The 19756-nt window shown below is 38.7% G+C and overlaps 1 protein-coding gene across 3 annotated transcripts in view; it reads left to right on the forward strand.

The window, feature by feature from the left end:
• The window catches only part of DIP2C (disco interacting protein 2 homolog C), a 272627-nt gene that overhangs the window by 199786 nt on the left and 53085 nt on the right, over nucleotides 1-19756 (forward strand). For all 3 annotated transcript variants that reach the window (XM_072327844.1, XM_072327842.1, XM_072327843.1), the window contains 11 exons: nucleotides 321-385; nucleotides 2067-2160; nucleotides 2278-2397; nucleotides 3206-3320; nucleotides 7633-7772; nucleotides 9248-9384; nucleotides 11629-11837; nucleotides 12497-12611; nucleotides 15179-15380; nucleotides 16114-16223; nucleotides 16999-17079. In XM_072327844.1, the coding sequence (XP_072183945.1) occupies nucleotides 321-385; nucleotides 2067-2160; nucleotides 2278-2397; nucleotides 3206-3320; nucleotides 7633-7772; nucleotides 9248-9384; nucleotides 11629-11837; nucleotides 12497-12611; nucleotides 15179-15380; nucleotides 16114-16223; nucleotides 16999-17079 (1388 nt within the window). The remainder of the gene's footprint in view (nucleotides 1-320; nucleotides 386-2066; nucleotides 2161-2277; nucleotides 2398-3205; nucleotides 3321-7632; nucleotides 7773-9247; nucleotides 9385-11628; nucleotides 11838-12496; nucleotides 12612-15178; nucleotides 15381-16113; nucleotides 16224-16998; nucleotides 17080-19756) is intronic.

Consider the following 19756-nt stretch of genomic DNA (forward strand, 5'->3'; position numbering starts at 1 on the left):
TTTGCGCGATTTGTCTTTTGTGTTCCTGTCCAACACATAAACCTGTGTTAAAAGCTCGTAGATTCTTTATAAACGCTTTTTTTCCCCCCGTTCATTTCAGAAAATGTACTTTTAAAACATCTTTATGAGAGGTACAAAGAAAAGGCAAATAATGTCCTGGCCAAGACAAATCCTACAGTGGAGGCTTACTGTGAACGTTAAGCTTTGAGGTCATCAGTCATGTTATAGTGAAGCGCTCTCTATTTCCTTCCTTTGAGTGTGTTTGATTTGAGTCGATGCCATTTTCTATAATATCAACTCTTTTTGTTTTTGTTGGACAGCTGAAACAATTGTGAATGTATTAGATTTCAAGAAGGATGTTGGTTTATGGCATGGGATTCTTACGGTAAGTACGTTTTTTTGTTTTCTGTGAATATTTGAAAATAAACTAACCTCATGTGCCTGTTACTGTCACAAACCAGGATGTCCTACAGTTTCCTCTAATTAATTTTTTTTCTGCTTTGAAAGCAAAAAATATGTGACTTAAACCCACAATCCTCTGCTAGTGAACTGACCCATAATGAGCACAGTAAAGATGCCAGAGTGTTTTTATGATCGTATCGAGTACTCTGGCCCCTTTCTTACCAGCTCATTCTGATCTCGTTTGTGAATGTTTTCAAGATCAGACATAAAAGAAGAAACAAGTGAAGAGTGTTAGTACTTACTTCTTTAAGATTACGGTCCTGTGGCGTAGCTGTATTGCCACTAAGTTGCCTGTCCCACAAACAGGTGTTTCTGCAAACATTAAAGTATTTGTCGCTCTTTAAGGTGTGTACATTTTCTTGCTGCTGTTTGAAACTCTTCCTCAATTTATGTGGGAGCCAATACACATAATTTTATGTATGACAGCATTCTGTTTGCTGATCACATTAAGAAGAGCTGACAGGTTCTGAAGGGTCACTGTTTGGGAGTGCTATGATGAACAGGTCATACATGCTATGATTCCCAGGGAGCTGATATACTTTTCTCATTCAGTGCTATATTGCTCCTAATATCAAAGGGCAGTACTAACACTTGTAAAGCTGGAACAGCCTATTAGGCTTAGTGTCCACATACATCTCGCAGTAAAAAAAACAATTTATATCTTTGTATCGTTGTTGAAAGCAAACCTGTAAAAAGCCTTTTCCACGCCTTCCTTTGCTGTTTATCTTGCTGTGAACTTCTTGTTCATAGTGTTCAGATGGCCAGCCCAGCGGGACACTTAACCTGTGTCAGGAACAATTTTCTTAAACCTGGATTTTCCAAAGGAAATAGTTTATTTACTTCAATCTGCAATAAGGAGAGATGTGTTGCCCTCCACAGATGTTTCTAAATGCTAACAAAAGCTGTGCAGCACCTCCTTTGCAAGCTGTTTGAAAGCAACCCATGAGAAATTACTAAAGCAATTGACTGCTTCAGCCTTGGAAATTTGTTTGCTGTCACTGGCGCCTTTTTCAGTGCACTCTTCAACTTCTCATAACCTTGTTGAAAACACTGGAAATGACCTACCTGGAGCCGTCTTCTTTTATGTATCAAAACAATTTGGTCCATGCTTAATCCATGAGTCTGCTTTCTTGGCCTACTCTCTTTTGTCCCACTAGCAAGTCTTTGTGGAGATGGATTTGTTTAGATGGAAATGCTGGGAGAAGTCATCATATATACCAAACGGTAGCAGGCTCAGGGATAACAGTAACCTATACAGCCATCAGGCAATCATTGTTCATCCAATAGATGTACATATTTTTTAATGCTTACTGTTACTTTTGTATTTGAAGTGAATTGCTTCGGAAGAAAACCTCTTTAATTTTTTTTCAGTTCTGCTTCAAACTTATGTTCTGATTGGTCTAAATCTGTAATCATTAATTAAAACATTCAGACATGGTGATTTCATTTCATCTTAATGTAAATACCTAAATAGGAAAAGATAAATGCCAGCACTGAATATACAAACAAGCACAGAGGAAATATCTATGATGCCTCTGTCCATAAACAATATAAATAATTGTCATTATTGTTATATAAAAGCCATTTATCTTATTTGATTTCAGAGTGTCATGAACATGATGCATGTTATAAGTATTCCATATTCCTTAATGAAAGTGAATCCACTCTCATGGATACAAAAAGTCTGTCAATACAAAGGTAAGAAACAAGAATATATGAAAGTATATTTGAAGGTCAAAATCAAAAGAACAAAGTGTTTTTACTACTGTAAAGCTTTCACATGGGGCATTAGAACTGTTCTTATTCCTGTTGCAGCAAAAGTTGCCTGTGTAAAATCCAGAGACATGCACTGGGCATTGGTGGCACATCGAGATCAGAGAGACATCAACCTTTCCTCACTGCGAATGCTCATAGTGGCTGATGGTGCCAACCCATGTAAGTGATGCTTCTGCAGTCAAACAGAGAATAGGGAATGTTTTCCATCTTGCATCTAAAGTTTCAATCTTCAGTCACCGTAGCTAAAATATGTCACAAAGTATAAGGTTTGTCTACTGCAAACTATTTGATATTTATTGAAACAGTAATTAATTCTGAATTTTTTTAAAATGTATTTTTCTTTAGCTAATCCTGAAGCAAACTTGATATTCTGCATAACGTACGTTGCAGCAAATCCAGTTTTGTTTAACATGACAGCCGTGTACAAAAAATTGAAGTAAATAACCTTAAGTTGTAGAGAGGATCAAAACAGCTCTTCTGAATGATGGCTCTCAGATACAGAATGAACAGAGAATTTTGGGGGAATACTTATGGTAGTCTTGAGAACCACATCTGGATTGTTCCATGACAAATACCTGTAGAAACACTTTCTTCCCATTGTTTAAGATATCAAGGCAGAGGTGTTTTCCTTTTTGTAGTGGCTTGCTTTGGGTTTCTGAATTAAGTCTTTAATTTGCCTCATCCTAAAAAGAAAAACTGCAATGACATTCATGTTATAAGTCTGGCATTAATGGCTTTTCTGTGTAAGCATAGTAAAAGGATTTTATGGTCAAAAATTAGTATTTATTCAATGTGTACACATACGTACAGTTGTATCAGGTAAGGCTTCTTTCCTAGAGGGTTCTTTTTATTTTTTTCATTCAGAAAAGCCTCATATATTGAATAATAACTTTGCAGTTTGAATAGCATCACTTTAGAAATCAGACTATGTTTCCTCCTCTGACTGTTTTTTTTTTCCATCCCTCAGGGTCTATTTCTTCCTGTGATGCATTTCTCAATGTCTTCCAAAGCAAAGGTCTGAGACAGGAGGTCATTTGTCCCTGTGCTAGTTCACCAGAAGCTCTGACTGTGGCTATCCGAAGGTACCGTGTTGTACAGTGAAACAACCCCCCTGTGCATTATGTGTGGTAATGTGGAAAGAAATGAAAATTGTATTCAAGGTTGAATCTCCTTACTTAACTTCTAAACGATGTTTTTAGTTCTCATTTTGTTTTTGTCCAAGCTGACATGCAATAATTTGTAGTTTAGTAATTCAACCTAGTTCAAACTTAGTAATGTTATCTTACTATGTAAAGAACACTTTATAACGTTCCCGTTCCTGTAATTATGTCTAATTTTAAATAGACTGAAATCCAAAAGCTAATTCTATAAAAAGAAATGGGAAAATGGCATCTTAAGCATTAAATTAGTTAAAATATGGGATCTTAAATGGAATTGCTATTAAGGAAAATTGTACTTTCAACCAGTCTGTTTAAAGAGAATTACAGCATTCTGCAGACTGATTTTGTCTAACTAGCACTTTATAACCAGTCATAAACTCTCAGTAATCATCTGGAAATGCCCTTGGAGTCTGTGGGATTTGTGCCTAAAAAATAAAATAGAGAAATTCTAATAGAACTATTAAGTATTATGTACAGGAATGTCCTTTATGAAGCGGCCACCAGCCTTGAGGTGCTGTAAGACACAGCAAAGACCCTAACTCGTCTGTTTGGGCAGACTTCTCAAAAAGCAATCCCTTGTACAGTAGGCACTTTGTTTTTAAGTTCATATTTCTATCGCCATTTAAGATTTCTTTTTTTCACATGTTAAAACACGAAGTATAAAACTGTAAAGCACTGTAATAGAACTCAGTAAAATACTTCCTGCCACAAAGCTTAAATTATACTGAGTGAAATGTAACCAGATTTTCAGTTAGCGTTCCAAGAAAACATCACAGGAAGAAAGACACAATGCCAAGAATGTGGTTGCCTTTCAGCCACATTATTAACCTAAAATGCCTGAAAGCTATCCATCAGTGACTTATCCTGCCCAGGTCAGTTTTCTTTCTGCACTACCTCAAAGCAGCCATCACTCAGTTTCAATAGCCTTTCCCCCATTCTCAGCAAGTAGTAAGAAGTGAGTTGTGTTTCCCATGTGTTGGGTTTCTCTGCTGTAGACTGAGCAGCCCTTCACTCCCTCCACCCTTGCAAGTGACTGCTGCTTTTATGTGCAGCATACATTGTTCATTCTGAACACTGATTAATGAGAGTTTTCATTTCCTGTGTTAGAAATGGAAAATCTGCCCCAGATCACAGGTTATGCAGTGGGAGAAGTCACTGCGGCTCAGTGTGCAGTGGATGGTTGCCCTTTCTAGACTTAGACTCTATGCCTATATCCATGTAAAGCACTAGAGATGCATTTTCAAATTAACTATCATCGAGAGCTTACATTAAAAAAAAAAAAAAAAAAAGAAAAGAAAAATTAGCACATAAAATAGCTGATAATTCGGAAAAAAAAAAGAAAGCATTTTTTATCTTCAGTACCTCAGTAAGTAATTACAGAGACATTTATATTACAGAGTGTGTTATTGAACACATACCCACTTTTATTTGAAGTCTGGATAATGGCAGAGTAATGCCAGCTGAACTTGGGAGCTTTAGTGTTTTTCATTTTATTCAAGCCATCTCCAGCAACAGTAAAGTCATTATCATAAAAGTTCCAAAGAGTTACAGCTGAAGTGTACTTTAAAATGACTCCCCACAGAGCACAGATTCAGAGAGCTCCCTGTTTAATGCTCTGACTCTTTTAAAATCTGTGGTGTAATTCTACTGATCTTCCTGCAAGGAGGTGTAACAAAACCAATTCTCTGCTGAAATACACTTGTAGTTTAGAGAAAGACAGTCAGTAATAGACTAATAGGGACTTTACCTTTAGAGGTGAATCATAAAGCCTAATATTTTTAAAGGAATACCTCATGCAAATAATTCTTTGTGGTATTCCCATTTGGTTAACTGCATATGGAGTTTGAACCTGCTTCTTAAGGGAGTGCAAAAGTACATCTGTTGCCATTCTAACAAATGACAGAAAGTAGCAATAATTTGTATCTCTAAATGGTAGTAATAACTGTTCTTAAAATGCTCTGTAGCTACTTGGTATGAACAAATCAACTTTGAAGTAGATTAATGTTCTTATTGCATGGCTGAGGAAACTAAAAGGGTAGGTTTGTCTGGCTTAAGTTAAATGTACTTAGCATATGGAATAGGTGGAATTATACCTCTTTTTACCTAGGAAGCAGTCTGATAGAATTCCAAATCTGGCATGAAAAGTATTGAGTGTGTAAAGAAAACCCTCGTGGATTTCACAGACAGGACAAAATAGAGGCTGCTTCATGGCAGGACTGTGGCTCACAGGATGCTTTCTGACAGGCTGCCTGCTGCAGCTGTGCTGTTAGGTGCTTAACTCCCCACCTCACACCTACACCTTGTTCCTCCCTGTTCCCTCTTGGTGTCAGATAACTACTTGCCTCCAAGAGGAGGCTCAAGCTGAGCTAACTGGTGACTCAGATTACTTACATACTCTAAAATAACTGCTCTGCAATACGTCTCCTTGGCACCAAATTTTTGTTCACTTGGGAAAGCTGTTACCTCAGTCCAGGCCACACCAAAGGCAGCTCTGTTGAACAGGCCCAACTTTATCCTAACTGGCCTCATGCTTCCAGCTTTTCTCCCTTGCACGCCTTGTCTTTTACTTAAATAAAAATAGCTTATTTTAAAATTTACTGATTTTTCTTTAATTAATTAAAGAAACAGCCAGTGCCTTTCCGGGCTACATCCACTCTTTTATTTTTAGCAGCCTTTGGATGTGTTAAGTAACACAAAAAAAGTGTGTGTAAGAAATGTCTAGGTGTTCTCTACTCGCAGCAGGTTGTGAGCATCTTGTGGGCCTTCAGGAGACCAGCACTCTCTTTTTATATTTAAGATGTCCTGAGCAGTAAAATGTGCATTTTGAGGAGAAGGGGTGAGAGGAAGTTGATCAATTAATGTGTCTGAAAGTTCCTTTGAATGATGAGAATGTTATTTATCACAGCTTCTTGTTTGCTAGCACCATTTGTTATGCTCTAATGCATTTTCAAGCGTGCCCACATCCTTCTATGTTGACAATGTCACTTGAGAAATATGCCTTGTAAAATGCATTAATTGAAATTTATAGTGCTTATGTGAACACGGGCTAAGGCTGAGGCCCATCTAGTATTTCAAGTGCAGTAGAGGAGAAATGTCACATGAAAGGATGTTATCTGTGAAGAAATCATTATGTTATGATGGACTACTTAGGAAAAACACAGAATCTTGAAGGGTCTGTTGGCAAGCTTATAGATTTTGAAAATAGCTGGAGTTTAGCTGCTCTACATGGATGCATTATTCATACTCAAATCAGCATCATGTTAGCGTCCAGTTATGCATTTTAAAGTACCCAACATTATAAGAATGTTTTCAGACATGGAAAGTCTTGACATATTCCTCTGGCTTAATAGTTAGCGTATGTCAGCATTTGCTTGCTCAGTCCACGCTCTTATATATGTAGGCATGGTATTTACTGATACAGCATGGGGTTTTATATTGAAGCAAGCTGACAGCTTGTGCTAATGCCATGAGACTGTACAGAATGTCAGGAGTGAATGTGAGCAAACTGAGGTGTTACTGAGTGGCTGCATCCACTGCATTTTGACCAGGACTGATGAAACAGCAATTTGTTTTCATTTTCAGGGGGTAAGTTAAAATAGGAATAACTAAATTACATGCACTAAAATAGAGATGAAGTCCTTGCAGTTTCTACAGATACTTGGCAGTAAATCTACTAAAACTTCATTTCTTCTGCTTAGTAATTGTAAGTATTTAAGTATTTTGAGTGGGAAATCTCATCTGTGAGTTAAAGATAAAAGATTTGCATTCTAGTCTTGGCTTTGTTACCAGCCTGTGAGAGGCAGGCTTCTATTCTGCCAGGTGAGCTTTGTTTCCTAATTCTAGGTTGCCCCTCAGTAAGAAAGTAATCTGCAGAGACTTTGTCAAGTTATTTACTAATTATTTCCAAATATTTAGAATGCAGCTGCCTTCTACACTGCCTTTCCGTACTTTTAAAATAGCTCAAAAGCCCTTTCCCTGGCTAATCAAGCAGTCTGCAAATCGATTTGAAAACAAATAGAAGGTTTTTATGTGAATAGTAAGCATTACTTTAATCTCTGCAACCCTATATGTGGGGGTAACTACTGAGTGGGAGAGTTGCTAGATGCCATTACTTGAACACAGAAAAAGAAAGCTATTTTAAACTCTCAGATAGAGGAGTGTTTTCAATATTAATCCATTAAGTAAATGCTTACATCTGCCTGATAGTGCATGATATTATAAACCATCGTTGCAGGCCAACAGATGACAGCAATCAGCCACCAGGCAGAGGAGTTCTGTCCATGCATGGTCTCACATATGGAGTCATTCGGGTGGACTCTGAAGAAAAGCTGTCTGTTCTGACTGTTCAGGATGTTGGCTTAGTGATGCCAGGAGGTAAGGATCGCATGAACTTTGTTTGTAACTTACTGTGAGTCAATTTATTGATTTAATTACTTATGTGGTAAGTCATAGAAAGCTTTAGGATTGGACTGTGCGTACTTGAAAAAAAAAGTCTAAAAGCCTCACCTTATGAATCCATGGCTTGCAAAACCAAGATTTCTTATCTATATTTACTTCTGTGGATCTCTTACCATGCACTGACGACATGCTTTAAGCAGCCTCACGCTGCATCAGAACATCGATTCCTCGAAAACCGTGAGGTACAGAAAATAGAACAAGTTGAGAAAATTCTATAACCTATGCTAAGGGTCAACCAGATGATTGCTATCTGAAAGCTTGCAGAATATGTTTCCAAAAATATTGAGCTATCACTGTCATCGGCAAGAGGAGGTATGACTGAACAGTTCATCTTGATAGATTTGTACTGAAGCCCAGGCTTCTAAAGATGGAGATAAGATTCTTCATAAGGGCTAAGTTATGGACACTAGAAGTGGATAACACTAGTTTTTCCTAACAGGGTGTCTGTTGTGTGTCAAGTGAATAAAGCATAAATTATGCATCTTAAAACATTTCAGTTGAGCAACTTTAAATACAGGAAGATTGATTGTTGTCTAATAGCAATCATATCAGATATTATTACAGATGTGCTGTCTTGCACCTCATACTGTATTCTAACAGTTTCAAGAAAAGAGCGCAGTCTTTTTGTCCTTGGAGTGAGAGAAAGGTCATTCAAGATTCTTCATGCTCATATTTAACAACATATTGACACACTGTTGGTTTCCCTTGTTCATCTTCCCAACTATGAAGTCTTACACTTGCAGGAATCCTGATCCATCTGTAGCAGTATACCTAATCTTTATTTACATGGCTTACACACAAAATATTTCTTCTTCAGACCAGTGCTTTCTAATCCCTCCCGTTTAGCTCCGTTTGTCTCCGCAGTCCTGTAAGACCAGTCTGAGCTCTGATAAATTCTTACCAGCAGTACCAGTCTGTTATAACATCTTGATCTTTCATATGGCGTTACTTGCTACTTAGTGAAAGGTGTATTTCCCAGTTGCCTGCCTCCCTGGCAGTATAAATATTATTAAGAATGCCTGTAGTGTATTTCATTTTGCTCTGCCTGCACCAAGTCTGGCCTTTGATATGCAAAACTGGGAACGTAGTCACACTTCACAACAATGTTACAAATCAGCTGAGATTTTAAGTGGCAAGGGAGGTTAGGTTTTGTTTTCAGTTTAAAGATTGAGTTTACATAAAGATCTTTGCATTCTTTTTGTAAATGTTGTATGTAATATAAGAAAGGTCTTTTAGAAAGCGTTCAACATCTTAGAGTTTGAGAGACAGATTGTTAGTTAGTGGCTAAATATAATGTACTTATCTCAACCACAGTGCCTTTCTTGCAGCGTTTATATTATACTACAGTTAGTTATGTTAATATATTTTAAAGTCATTTGTTCTTTCCCTAGCTATAATGTGTTCAGTAAAGCCAGATGGAATTCCTCAGCTCTGTAAAACAGATGAAATAGGAGAGCTATGTGTATGTGCTATTGCAACGGGAACATCATATTATGGACTCTCGGGCATGACCAAAAACACTTTTGAGGTAAGCTGGCAAAAATGCTATGTAAAATACTTCCTTTTTAACTTTCTAAGGGTAATATTTCATATTTCACTTAAGATATTGACAGTAACAATATTAGAATATCAGCAATAATCAGTACTTCTGTTTTGGGACCTTAGCCAGATAATCCTTGCTGAATCCTGTTTCATTAAGTGCAAAAACAGATCGTTCTGTGGGTTTAGTTCTGGCTCTGAGGAGCTTTTTCTTTAATTTTGGAAGAAGATACCAGGTGCTGAAACAGTCACAAGGAAAGCAGCAAGAAGGGCAAAGTTCAAAAGGTAATAATGTGTATCAGCTAGTTGCGTTCAGAATTGAATTGTTGTAAGCAGTAGGAAAGCTTCTGTATGTTCTTAAAAGCAGTCTCCATCATTTCCATAGTCCAGCCTGCATTTAAAAGCCTGCATTTATACAGAAACCTGACAGACACAGCCTTCACTATTCACTACCTGAATAGTGAAGATAACTTTTCCTAATTAGTGCCCCCCACCTGCTTTTATTTGAACAGCTTTAGGTGAAAACTTCTGTGCTTTGTGTGATCTGTCTTCCAGTACATTTCAGCGGCAGCGTAGACTGCTGTATTGACAGCTCTGTTGTACCTGCTCGCTTGTTCTTATTAACCTCTGTTGAAGCTGCTATGAAATGGTGGACAAATGAGAGAAACAATGAAAAATATTCAGCCGACACTTTTATTCATTCATGTTCTCATTATTTTCTCTAAATATTTGAGGAAAATTTAAGAAAAGTGTATTTACATTTCTGATAACAAATGCTCTTTCTAATATTACCATATTTTATGGACTACATGTGGCTAATATCTCCTGCAAAATGGTTTCAGCTTTCCTTATGCAGAACTGAATAATGTAAACATGATACATTAAATAATTAATGGATGTTGATAGATATAATTCTCCATTCTGCTACTGATGCCAAGAATCCTACTATGCTATTGTGACCTGAGATTTGTAGATCGCTGATTACTGTGCTACAAGAGCAATTAGCAGTACCCATTGTGAATGATAATCCCAGATTTGACGTATTTCAGGATAGAAAGGTACTTACATTCATTCTGGAGTACTTGCTGTAATTATAAGATCATTCATAATTCATAACTGGGTCTGCAGTTGAACAGCACATTTAGAGTTATTCCAAATGGTAAGCAAATAAATTACCACTGAGTCAGCAAGAGTACTCACTTTTGAAGTTGAGCGTGTTCTTAAGAACTCTCATCAAGTGCGACTCCCTTCTCTTTTATGGTGTAATTTGTGTTGCAGGTAACAGTCTGAGGTTTGTGTTGCTGAGATGAGTTATGGCTGAGGGTGTGTAAGCTTTAAATCTGATCAGGAGGAGTCACCTGTGAGTGTCTGGCAGCAGAATTTGACCTTTACTTTCAGATGAGCCCTGAAGGACTCTTTGTAGTCATGGTCTTCCACCTGTCATTGTCATAAATATCTTACATTTAGACTATTTCAGTTTTTAAAGGAAAGATACTAGGAACGTGTGCTTGTGTCAGAGTGCAATCCAAGTAGCTCATCTGAAGAATAATGCTGAGCTAGCTGGAATGAGAAAAACAGAATAAATTGTCTTGCGTAGGAAGTATCCCATGGAAGTCATCTACATATTTGGTGTGCAAAAGATTAGTGTTGCTGTATAGGACCGTTTTTTTCATTTTTTGACATTAACAGAGGTTAATGTGAGGATTTAATTGCCCTTAGGTGAAAACATCTGGAGTCATTAAAATACAGTACCTAAAAACAGCTTTACTTCTAGCCTGTTTATTTCTCTTTGCTACATTGATAGCGAGTATGAGATCCTGAAAAGAGCACCTACTCTCATGTTTGCAATTGACTTAGTGAGGTACTCTGTGCATAGCACCTTTGATTAATTTTGCTCAGTGCAACACGTTGTTTTTTTTTTAAATTCAGTACTATTTACCTTGACTGATTGATTGATTGATTTAGGTCAGAAATTATTCACAAGCCGTAGATGGGAAAAATGTATTTGGTAAGAAGAGTGAGACTGAACTTTCCAGACCTCCAATACTGAGAATTATACACTGTAGCTCAGGAGTTTCTCGGTGTTCTGTTTTGGGTTGGAGAAGATAAAAGAGCATCATCAGAGGCTTGTTTACCTTATTCCAAAGGAGCTGTCTGAAAAACCACACCTGAAATACTAAGCAGTATCATTTCAGTGTATAGAATTGAAAACCTGTGTTTCTGTGTCTTACAGGTGTTTCCTATGACCAGTTCTGGTGGCCCTATCACTGAATATCCTTTTATAAGGACTGGACTACTAGGCTTTATAGGACCAGGTGGACTTGTCTTTGTTATTGGCAAAATGGATGGTTTGATGGTTGTCAGTGGAAGAAGACATAACGCTGATGACATTGTAGCAACAGCACTGGCAGTGGAACCGATGAAATTTGTCTACAGGGGAAGGTTTGATCCTTTTTCTTATTTTAAGTAGAAATCTCTATTTTGCTTAGATCAGGTGTAAGAGACCCCAGATGCTCCCAAAAGGCAGTGCCTAATCTGCACAGAGCTTTCTGTTGCTGATAAAATAGGGATGCTGTGAAATTTCTTTGCAGTTTCTTTACATTGCTGTTTATATGGCTAGAGGCAAGAGGCAGCAGCTGAAGACCTAAGTCGTAGATGAGATGGACTTTAAGTATTGAAGACCAAAACCGTCATTTAAAAATCTTCCTGTAGAACAACTGGTTGATTCTGAAGTTGTTGCAATTACTTGTTTCTAAAGTATGGCTGAAGAAGGTGCTTGTGCTGTCAGCTACATAACTGCTTAAATGCAGCCTTGCTGAGACACAAGTTTAGTTCTCTTTTTATCCAGAGAAGGTTTTCTTCTTGAGCTCTGCTATTATTGTGCTCCTACTGTTGAGTTCAGAGCAAGATTCTACATATCTCTTTCAGAAGTTATCTAAAACTGCTGTTGCTTTTTTCCCCTTCAATAAAATGCCTATGAATGCACCAATCCTCTGAATAATAAATGACAAAATCGTTGCTACAGAGGATTAGTTTAGAAGGCAGGATCTTATTGTCAGCTATCCTGGCAATAAATACTCTTTCTTCCTTCTCTCCTATAGAATAGCAGTGTTTTCAGTGAGTGTGCTGCACGATGAAAGGATAGTTATTGTTGCTGAGCAAAGGCCAGATTCCACAGAGGAAGACAGTTTTCAATGGATGAGTAGAGTCCTCCAGGTAATGCTTTTAATGTATGTTTGGAAGCTGCTTTTCCATTTTCTTTTTCTTTTTAAATTGACCATTTAGACCTTCAAAGTAACCCGACGTTTGTGTTTGAGCAATTGGGAGCACAGCTTCAGTCACACTTCCGCCTAGCTAATAAGCACAGAATGAGCTTCTTCTGGGGGACAATTCCTGTCCAGACCCCGTATGTCCAGTGCATAAAACATAACTAAAATGCTGTAAGAAAGCAGGGATGAATTGAGGCAAGTAATAGCAAAAAGACAGTAGCATGCAGTCATGAGAACATAGTAATTCGTTACTACAAGAAGGTAAGGAATGAGTGCATGTATACTTACTGTTAAAAGCTAGCAAAGTCTTGCTAAACAAAGATCAGCACTGCTATTAAGTTGACTTTATCAAAAGTATATATATGTAACTGAACTAGATCTCTGGACTTCTTTTTAATAAATGGGAGAGAATTATGTATTTCTAGTGCACCATGGTAAACTGTTTGAAAAACAGCCTGAAAATGACTATTTCTTTCCACTGCAATGAAGGGAAGGGATTGATTAGCTCAGATGCAGGTTTCTGTGATAAGGCTATCTGCACAGAGGGCATGTATTGCAGGAAATCCCATTCTGGCTGCCCTGGTGGATCACACAAGGCACATACCACCAGGAGAGAGAATAATAAGTTTTAAGAGAGTATGAAGTTTTCTTATCTTGAACAACATGGCGGACACAGACTCTGTGCAAGTTCTGGCATCTCTAATCAGTTTTCTCAATGAAACAAAAAAATAAAGATCTCAGGTACTCTGTTTACTGCCTGGATTAAATCATTTCAAAAACTAAGCTATCTCATCAGCAGGCAGAAATGCCGGCAGTTTTAAGAAGTTGACTTGTGCCCTTCTTTCAGATGGTTTAGTTCATCAGTGCTCATCCCTGTGAAAAGTCATTCATCCTCTTCAGCATTGTGCCAAGTTCCAGAATGGGAAAGGTGACAGTTTTGAATGATCCGTGACATTTTTTTGGGCTGTGTGCCACAGATTGAGCTATCAAAGTAAACAGTGTGGAGGTCACTCATGTATAACAGCCCTCATCCCACCAGAGTTGGGCATTGCTCTCCATGCACGTCTAGGTGCCACACCGTGGTGTGTTTGGATTTGTTGCTTACCCTGTAACAGTTTTCTTTCAAGCTAATGTCAGGTGAGGGTCCCGTGATTTATCGCTGCTCTTCAGAAGTCTACAAATAACATTATGATGGGGATTTGATGCTTCAGATTTCTGCCAGAAACATGAGACATTGCTTCCTGGCTGTCATGCATATCTAACTGTTGCTCATCTTTAATGTCAGGGGTATGTAGATCAGCAGTGAGGTGATCCTGTACTGTCATGAGATCTACCAGCACTAAAACTGCAATGATTGCAAAACAAGTAACTGCTTTATTATTCTTTACAATCAAATCAATTAAAATAAAGCAAAGAGAAGACAAATGCGTAGCATTATTTAGAGTGACTGTAGAAGTAATCAGTAATTTATTGGTCTTTGCTTAAGTACATAACTATAAATCATTATTTGATTGTCGGATTATAGATTGCATCCTTAAAGCAACAAATGTATGCATTCACATTTCTCATGGTTAAAAATTAAGATGCAAGTTAAGTCAGTTATATTTCTGAACGTTCAACTTCTCATTAGAGATGCTGTCTGTGATTTGATTCCCAGTCTGCTTGGGTGTCAGAAGTTGTTTTTCTAACTCACTGGCTGCAATTTTTGCACCCAATGAAAGATAAATAATTAGTTAAAGTGTGAATGGAATTAAAATCTATGGGCATGCATATTCATGTTTAGCTAGATGAATTACATGGATACTGAACATGACTGATTTATTGAAAGTGATGCAATTGACTCCACTTTTCAGACAGTGAACGTGGTTACTGTGAGATTCAAAAATCTTTATCTTTCAGGTTTGTGTTCAAAAGATTTTGTTTCTAGACAATACTTTTGTAGCTTTCCTTCATGTTCCTTAAGTTCCCATTTCTGCCTGAGGATCTTCTACACAGTAACCAGGGAGCAAAACAGTTTTTATCTTGGCAGATTAAAAATGTATGAGCTGCATCCATCAGTAGCTGCACTGTGATACACGTGCAGCATTCACCGTTTTTCTTTGCTCCACAAGATGGACTGGATGTTAAGTTGATAGGAGCCCTTTGAACGTTAATTCTGAGAAGCGTGCAGGCTCAAATCTGTTTCACATGAGTTCTCAGACAGCCTAGTGATAAATCTCCAGGATACTGCAATCATTCATCTGAGGGATGCGTTTCTTAATAGATTTCCTTGTAGTTGGCACTAGGCTTTTGTATGTCTTTTTTATCTTCTCAAATGAGTGTAACAACGTCAGCCTTACATTTCCATCCACCTGTTCCCAATGAAAGAAACCTCCTTATCGCAGGCACTGCTGAAGTGTCTTTCTCCTGCCAGTTAATTATTAGAGTTGTTTAATGCAGCAATTCAGAACAACACGTTTATTATAATGATGAAAAATTACCCTTTCATTAGAATCGACTTCCTGCTTGTTTTAGGCTATTGACAGTATTCATCAAGTGGGAGTCTACTGCTTAGCTCTGGTACCAGCCAACACACTCCCCAAGACGCCGCTGGGAGGAATACACCTATCAGAAACCAAACAGCTTTTCTTGGAAGGATCGCTGCATCCTTGTAATGTGCTGATGTGTCCCCACACATGTGTAACAAATCTGCCTAAACCAAGGCAAAAACAACCAGGTAAGATGAGTGAGAGCAAAGGAATTGTGACTTATGTGTGCTTATGTGTACAGTAAAGAGTGAAATCAAGTAACTGTTAATGTAGGTGAGGATCAGCTCCATCAGCTGTTCATGTTAAGCATACTAGGCAGAATTTAGGAAGAGTATGTTCAAAAGAAAAAATGCTGTAAAATGCTCTTCGTTAGTAAGGGTGAATTTTCTGCTGCTCTAAAAGGTACTTGGACCACAGCTGAAGTTCTTCACGTAGTCCTGGTCACTTGTGTTTGAAGTATATGAACCAAGTCTGAAACAGAGAAACAGCCTGCAGATGAACCACGTTTATAAAACAGTAGTAGAGAGGAAGAAGATAGTTGACAGTAAATAACAAAGTTAGAAGAATAACAAGTAGTTAAAAATGAGTTGTGAATCAAGGGAAACCAAGAAGTTGGATACGTTTTTTTTTTTACCTTAGGAGGGAGATTCTGCATTATTCTTACAGTAGGTATATCTGAGGGGAAAACCAAACTAGTTTTAAGATTAGCTCTACAGTTAAATATGTATATAGTAGAGATGGGGTGAATCCAGGCCTGTCTTCCAGGTACATCAACCAAAATTTGTATCAACAGAGATATGCTCAAGGTTTTGTGCTGTGGAGGGAAATGAGGGAAATTTGTAGTACAAAAGAAATACAAATAATTTCCAGCCACAACCAAAGAATTTTTATTACATTTAACACATCTCCAATTTATTCTAGAAATTGGCCCTGCCTCTGTGATGGTGGGGAACTTGGTCTCTGGAAAAAGAATTGCCCAGGCCAGTGGTAGAGATTTGGGGCAAATAGAAGATAATGATCAAGCCAGAAAGGTAAGTAGAACTTTTCTAACATGTCTTCTATTTTATTTAATTAGCAACAGGAGACATAGCAGTATATAGGTCATATTATTATTTCAGAATTGGTTTATTACATGTTACTACTAACAAACTAACACATTTTAAGACTCGTTATATAAATAAATATAAAATAGACATGAGGAGATCATTGCTTTTCACGTGCATGCGCTGTTTGACGGGGATACATGGGACAACAGAAAACACATGGTAGGCTGCAGTAATAGGACTTGTATCAGAAATCACCTTCTATTACATCTTCATTACTGAGTAGAGTGGAGTCCAAGGAATCTAATTTGCATATATGGCCATGACCTTTTCTTTTTAAGTTATTATTTTGATTCTGTTTCAATTCAGGTCTTTAGGGAGCTTATGTGAGTAATAAAATTAATAAATTCTAAACTGTATCTGTCTGTATGTCTATATGTGTGTTTATAGTAAGAGAAAGGAGTAAGATTAAGAACAAAAATTGGGCTTAAATTCTGAGAGATTACTAAGAAGTTCTTTATTGTTTTGAAAGTATATATAGAATGTATCACCATCTCAGCAGTGACCTAAGTTCCTGCTGTGTCAGAGCACCTTGCTATAAATATGTGTGATGATAAGAGAATCAATTCATGTTTAGTGTTTCACAGTTGTCGACATAAAACTTAGAATATAAATAGGAGAGATAAATTCACAAAAAAATCAATGTGTTTTTTAAAGCTGGGAAATTGTTTAGTGCCATGACTGTCGCTCTTCTTTCTTTTAGTTCCTCTTCCTCTCAGAAGTTTTACAGTGGAGAGCTCAGACCACTCCCGACCATGTGCTTTACACACTACTTAACTGCAGGGTAAGCAGTGCTGACCGGTGCTCTGACAAGCTGCAGTGTGGCAAGTGACATGCTGGTGTTCCAGCTCCACCTCCTTGCACTGTGTCTGGATGTGGCTCTTTCTGTTTCTTTTTCCGCTAATACCCAGCTGCTATATTTAGTGTCTGTGGAGGCAGAGAGGAAAAGAGGATAATAATTGCCGAGTGTCAAAATACAGATTGCTTTTGTATCAGGCACCCCATCTTATACATGTCTCATTTCTTTTTCTATCACATACATGTGGGTGAGCTGCAACTGCAAATCTATTTCAATACTCTTCATTCTGGTACTGAAGAGTAGTCCTTAGTACTGCTCACAGTCTTGGTTTCTAATTTGAAAAGCACAAGCTTGATGAAATCAAAGCACTTTTTCTACATAAAGTGATGATTATTGGTTTTGAGAATGGGCCATCTGCAAGGAGATGCAAGAATGGGGAAGGGATTTAAAGAGAAGAGATGTGTTCAGAATCCAGCCGTGTCTGCAGAGGATCACTTGTACGTCTCTCTGCATATCTTGATGCCAGGCTGACCATCAAAAATGAATTACTTCATATCAAAAGGTGCAGAGCTCAAGTTTACTGAGAGTGGGTGATGACAGGCTTCATAGGCAATTGTAGATGTACTTACAGGATATGCTCCCCTAGCCCGTATTACAGTGGTGGTATGGAAGTTCAGTTTGAGGCTACAGATGAGTCATTAAGCTAATCTGTTTTAATTCAGAGCAGTAGCTAGCATTATGTGAAGACTTCCATTGTTACAGACAATGGTGAAGTACTAATTTAGTTATCTGCAACAAAACAGAAAAGCTGAGAAATAATGCCGTTCATACATGCAGTATTACAACATCGAATGAGTGGATTGTTCTGTCCTGTAAGTGAGGAGCAGAGATGCTATGAGAAAGAAACAGTGCTGTCCCATCTCCTCCACACAAGCTGTTGTTTTTGAGTTTTAAATAATACCAGTCTTTGCATGCTGGCAGAAGGGTTCAGACAGTGTGAGGGAAGGATACAGTGTGAGAATGAGGATTAATGAAATAATTGATTGTTCCTTAGAAGTGAAAAACAGTTCAGTTTTGAAATTCAGTTTCTCTGCTCCTTTAATACTCCCAGTGTGGAATATGTCCTCGTGTGAAATCCAAGAGGTTTATTGTTTTATGGAGAGATTCAGTGTCTAATGGAAAGGAGAGACAGGGCTGCTGAGTTTTAGCCTAAGCAAATTTTATTACCCATCTTGAATCGTAGTTCATTTGTAACTTTTCCCTTTTTGTCTTCCTTTCATCTTGTATGTACATATTGGTAAGGTAACAGTCATCTCCACTCACCCGTGATTCTTCACCAACAGTAGAATTCTTCCCAGCACTTCATATAAACACCGCTTTTCTACCTGTGCACTGCAGCAAGTGCCAGAGTTCTTAATTGAGCTTTGCCCAAAAATGCGTGATTTGCAGAATTTTTAGAAAGGAATAGAATTCCTTTCTGTGTCAATAAGGCTTGTGGTTCTCATGGATGTGGGGTAGCAAAAGGATCCATCTCCCCCTGACTATTGAATGTCTACTGTGAGCAGCTACTCAGACGTTGGGTTTCTTTGGCCGTGCCTAGGGCTGGTCAGTTGGAACAGTCCGTATGGTTGCATGTTGCAACAGTTGGAACAGTCCGTATGGTTGCGCACGCTCCGCTGGGTGAAGAACTGGTTGAATGGCCGGGCCCAGAGAGTTGTGGTCAATGGAGTGGAAACCAGTTGGCGGCCGGTCACAAGTGGCATCCCCCAGGGCTCGGTGCTTGGGCTGCTTCTGTTTAACATCTTCATTGATGATTTGGATGAGGGGATTGAGTGCACCCTCAGTAAGTTCGCAGACGACACTAAGCTGGGAGGGAGTGTTGATCTGCCTGAGGGGAGAAGGGCACTACAGAGGGACCTGGATAGACTTGATCTATGGGCCAAGGTTAATGGAATGAGTTTCAACAGGGCCAAGTGTCGGGTCCTGCATTTTGGTCATAACAACCCCAGACAACCCTACAGGCTTGGGGAGGTGTGGCTGGAAAGCTCCCAGACGGAAAGGGACCTTGGTGTGCTGATGGACAGTCAGCTGAATATGAGCCAGCAGTGTGCCCAGGTGGCCAAGAGGGCCAGTGGCATCCTGGCTTGTATCAGGAATGGTGTGGTGAGCAGGACTAAGGAAGTCATCCTGCCCCTGTACTCAGCATTGGTGAGGCCTCACCTCGAGTACTGTGTCCAGTTTTGGGCACCTCAGCACAAGAAGGACATGGAGGTACTGGAGCAGGTCCAGAGAAGGGCAACGAGGCTCGTTAAGGGCTTGGAGAATCAGCCCTACGAGGAGAGACTAAGGAAGCTGGGGCTGTTTAGTCTGAGGAAGAGGAGACTGAGGGGAGACCTTATTGCCGTCTTCCAGTACCTGAAAGGTTCTTACAGTGAGAGTGGGGCAGGTCTCTTCTCACTAGTGACATGTGACAGGACGAGGGGAAATGGCCTCAAGTTGCGCCAGGGCAAGTTTAGGTTGGATATTAGAAAGAACTTATTTACAGAAAGGGTGGTTAGGTACTGGAATGGGCTCCCCAAGGAGGTGGTTGAATCGCCATCCCTGGATGTGTTTAAGAGCCGTTTGGATGTGGTACTCAGGGATATGATTTAGCAGAGGTTTG

Source organism: Excalfactoria chinensis, chromosome 2, assembly GCF_039878825.1.
Source record: "Excalfactoria chinensis isolate bCotChi1 chromosome 2, bCotChi1.hap2, whole genome shotgun sequence".
NCBI lineage: Eukaryota > Metazoa > Chordata > Aves > Galliformes > Phasianidae > Excalfactoria > Excalfactoria chinensis.